We start from the raw sequence: 3,594 nt of genomic DNA on the forward strand, positions 1-3,594 counted from the left end.
AAACATCAGAAACAGACTGGTAGCACATTAACAAATTGGATTACATCACATTTTTTTCCTGCACCTTAATTCATCAGATGTTATTATATAGATGCAGATTACAGTACGGGTCTGATGAAATGAGCTGCAGTTCATGAAAGCTTGTGTCTTTAGCCCTAATTATTATGTTGGGGTGAGGGGAGGCAGTGGCTGCTGGGTCTGAGGATGAGAGCAGTGGCTGAACATAGATGCACAGATTGGCGTACTGTAAGCCTCTACCTTCATTTCGCGGGGCAGGGGGGAATGGTTCCGCCCTGAGATATTTCGATGAAAACTGAGTCGCAAATAGAACTGAATAAGGAAATACAAACACAAATACGGAGTGCCGCCGGTTTCCCCGTCCACGAGCACAAGAACTATAGCTTTCAAAATCGGATAGATTAGAAGAGGGTCTACCTCCTCTCAACGCTTACCACGGGTGTCAAACTTGTCGCGACACGTCCCGTATCGCGACTTTTTTTTTTTGCATTGCCGGAGCTGGGGTGGGCGCGGCCTCCGTATGATGTAACCGGTCTGCGGGCCGGCAGTTTGACATCCCAATCAATGAGTTTCCTGTACCATCCAAAGTCTCCTAAATCGGCTTTTGCTCCGGAACGGACGTGGCTAAAACAACATCCAGCTCCAACCCCAGCCAGAAGACGGTCCGGCAAGGAAGCAAGGAAAGAGCGTGTTGTTTGGTTCTCCCCAACTCTTGGATTGACCCCCCAACTGATCGGAGTTTATAAAAGACCGTGAGTGAAGGGGCTGGCTTGGGTGGCCGATCGCTTCCCCGCCCAGCTCGGAGGCGGCCGAACGGGGCAGAACAACGCGCTGTAAAATTTCTGCCACCGGCAGTGATGGCGTTATTGTGGCCTGGCTTTTCCGCGTCCGGTGCCGGGGAGGGAAAGCTCTCCTAGCCCCACCGAAGCCGCGGAGTGGAGTGGGTTGCGCGTGCTCTCTGCTCGAGACGCAGAGATGGTGGGGCGCTGCACTGGGGCGGGGATGGGAGGATTTAGGCAGGGAGGGTGACGCGTGAAAAGGAGCCTCTTCCATGCCTTTCTGGCACCCCGGGAGGCGAGCACCCCGCCATCTCAGGTAGTTTCCTCCTCCTGCTGCTGCTCGTCTGAATCCACGCGAAGAGCACAGGTAGGCCGCTGCTCAGATTCTTTAGGAGGCCGTGTGGCTCTTCAGACGCCGATCTTCTCCCGCAGTCAGGCCCCGCTCCCTGCTGCGGTGGAGCATCACTACTGCGTGGATCGTTTTTTGCTCGGACCTAGCCACGACGCAGATCCCTGCCAGCTTTGGCCCAAGGGAGGGGATGAGAATGGGTCTGCGGTCCTTTCCTCTGGTGCCAAAATGTGGTGGCCCTGCGCCTAGGTTGTAGTCTTAGTTAAGGGATTAATGAACATATAGTTTGCCCACGCCAAGTTGTTAAAAGTTGACTTATGGGACTCTGTGGTTGTGCGCTGGCTAGAGACTGAGATAGGTAGAAATAGACTATTCAGAACTTCACTCTCAGCCATGCTAAGTGGCCTTCAGCTGTTTACTATCCATTGGCCTTTCTTTCTTTACATGGTTACTGGGGTAAAGACAGCCTTGAGCTGCTTAGGGGTAAAAGGAGAGGGGAGATAAATATAAATATCAAAAACGAGGGCATAAAATTAGGCCATAATACTAGCCCTTCCCAATTTGGTGGCCTCAGACCTGTTGGGCCTCAAGGCCTATAATCTCTAGCCAGCAGGACTAAAGGGATGGGCTATAGAGCTACGGTATCTTGAGTACAGTAGCAGGTAAAAAAAGTCTGTACAATCTGAAGTGGATGATCCAGGGTACAATAGCCAGGGAAAGCAGTTTGGTAGGACATTCCTTTCTCTTGCCCTTCCTTTCATTTGAAATTAAGAGTTTTGGAACCCACTGAGTCAAGCAGAAAAGCCATGAGTTTTGAAGTATTTTGAATCCAAGAGTTAGTTCTGAGTAGCAGAAGAAAATGGAATTCTCAGCAAAAAAATCAGTTCGCAGTTATTCCAATCTTTCTTCATCTCAGCTGTATGCTGTAAGATGAAAACAGGAGAATATAATTGCAGTTATTAAACAGAGCTTGGAAAATCTTATCAGCTGAGGGCAAATCACTCAGAGATTAACAATAGATTTCTTGTCCTCCTCTTTGTAATAGGTAGATTCTTTTTGCTATTATATATTTACAAACCTAGAAAAAAATACAGTAAATAAAAAGTAAATCACTTTACTATACTCAGCAAATCTTACTCCCTACCCCATTAAACTAGGAAGCTGAGTTCTTCAATATGAATCTATTATTGTTCCTTTATTTTCATTTGGAACTCCCCCTCCCTAAAACTGCTGTATTTTTTCTTCTTTTGCATTCAGTTAATAAAGAAAAAATCAATACATAAATGTATTGCCTCATATATTCCCAACAATAAATGAAATTGTCAACATTTCACTTTCAAAGAAGATTTTTCTGTTTGATTAATAAAAACTCCCACATCCTGATGCTGGTAACATTCAAGTTTTTGGCAGCAGTACAAAATTGATCAACCACTACCTTTTTCAAGGATGATTGTCCAGTTTCCCAATATATCCTGGTAGTTTTCAATCCGAGTTCTAATAAGGTTTGACCCTGCTCAGGTTTTTTTGGGGGGTGGGGTGGGGGATAAGGGGAAAAGATCAGGGCTGGAAGCTGTCATCTGTTAAGTCCCTTCATTCTAGTTAAAATATTTTGTTTCTTTGTAAAATTTATTGGCCACCCATCTTACACCAGATAACTCTGAGCAGCTTACAAATGCAATTTGTTCTTTTATTAATTTTAAAATAGTGACAAGAAACGCCTGACAGTTCATATGCAATTTCCTGTTGCAATCCCAGCATTATCGCACACAAGCTCTTGGTATCACTGCCCCTTCCCCCCTCCTCAATAGTGTTCCTCAGCTAATGTAGGGTTTTGTCTGTGAATATTTTTTGTGCATTTTCTCACAAAACCTTTTCTCTTTTATCTGTCTAGAGCATGTCAGCTCTTCTGAGGAGCCTTTTGGCTGCCTCAGAGAAAGCTGCCCGCATTGCCCAGCTATGTCGCCAAGAGGAGGCCCTCTTCAGCCTGCTCATTGAGGAGAAGAGAGGTGCGGACAAGAATAAGAAGTTCTTGCAGGACTTCAAGACATTGGCAGATGTGCTAATCCAAGAAGTCATCAAACATGATGTGGGAAAAGAGGTAGCTGCTTGGGAAAGGGTTCTCTATGTAGTGAGAAGCGTAATAAGGTGTTGTGTAGAAGATTGGGCCGGATCGTAGAGGATTTAAGCTCTTTTCCTCTCCAATGTCACTCAAAAGGGCTTTTCTATTTACTCTAAATTCTTTCATTTCATTTCATTTCATTTATTTCATTTATACCCCGCCCTTCTCCCGGAGGACTCAGGGCGGCTTACAGCCAGTTTAAAACAATCCCACATAAATACCAAATACAAATCTAAAATAATTAAGAATAAATATTTGAATTGGCCGCTCTATTAAAATTTTGTTAAAACCAATTAAAATACCCCCTAGGCCAGTCCTGCCTGCTGAAA

General features: G+C 45.1%; 1 protein-coding gene across 1 annotated transcript in view; it reads left to right on the forward strand.

Moving 5' to 3' along the window:
* The first annotated feature begins 3,040 nt into the window (after nt 1-3,040).
* LOC107300809 (inositol polyphosphate 1-phosphatase-like) overlaps nt 3,041-3,594 on the forward strand; it is a 9,215-nt gene continuing 8,661 nt past the window's right edge. Inside the window, exon 1 of the mRNA XM_015830099.2 lies at nt 3,041-3,244. Coding sequence (XP_015685585.2) covers nt 3,041-3,244 — 204 coding nt within the window. The remainder of the gene's footprint in view (nt 3,245-3,594) is intronic.

The sequence above is a fragment of the Protobothrops mucrosquamatus genome, unplaced genomic scaffold (assembly GCF_001527695.2).
Source record: "Protobothrops mucrosquamatus isolate PMUCROS unplaced genomic scaffold, P.Mucros_1.0 scaffold8532, whole genome shotgun sequence".
NCBI lineage: Eukaryota > Metazoa > Chordata > Lepidosauria > Squamata > Viperidae > Protobothrops > Protobothrops mucrosquamatus.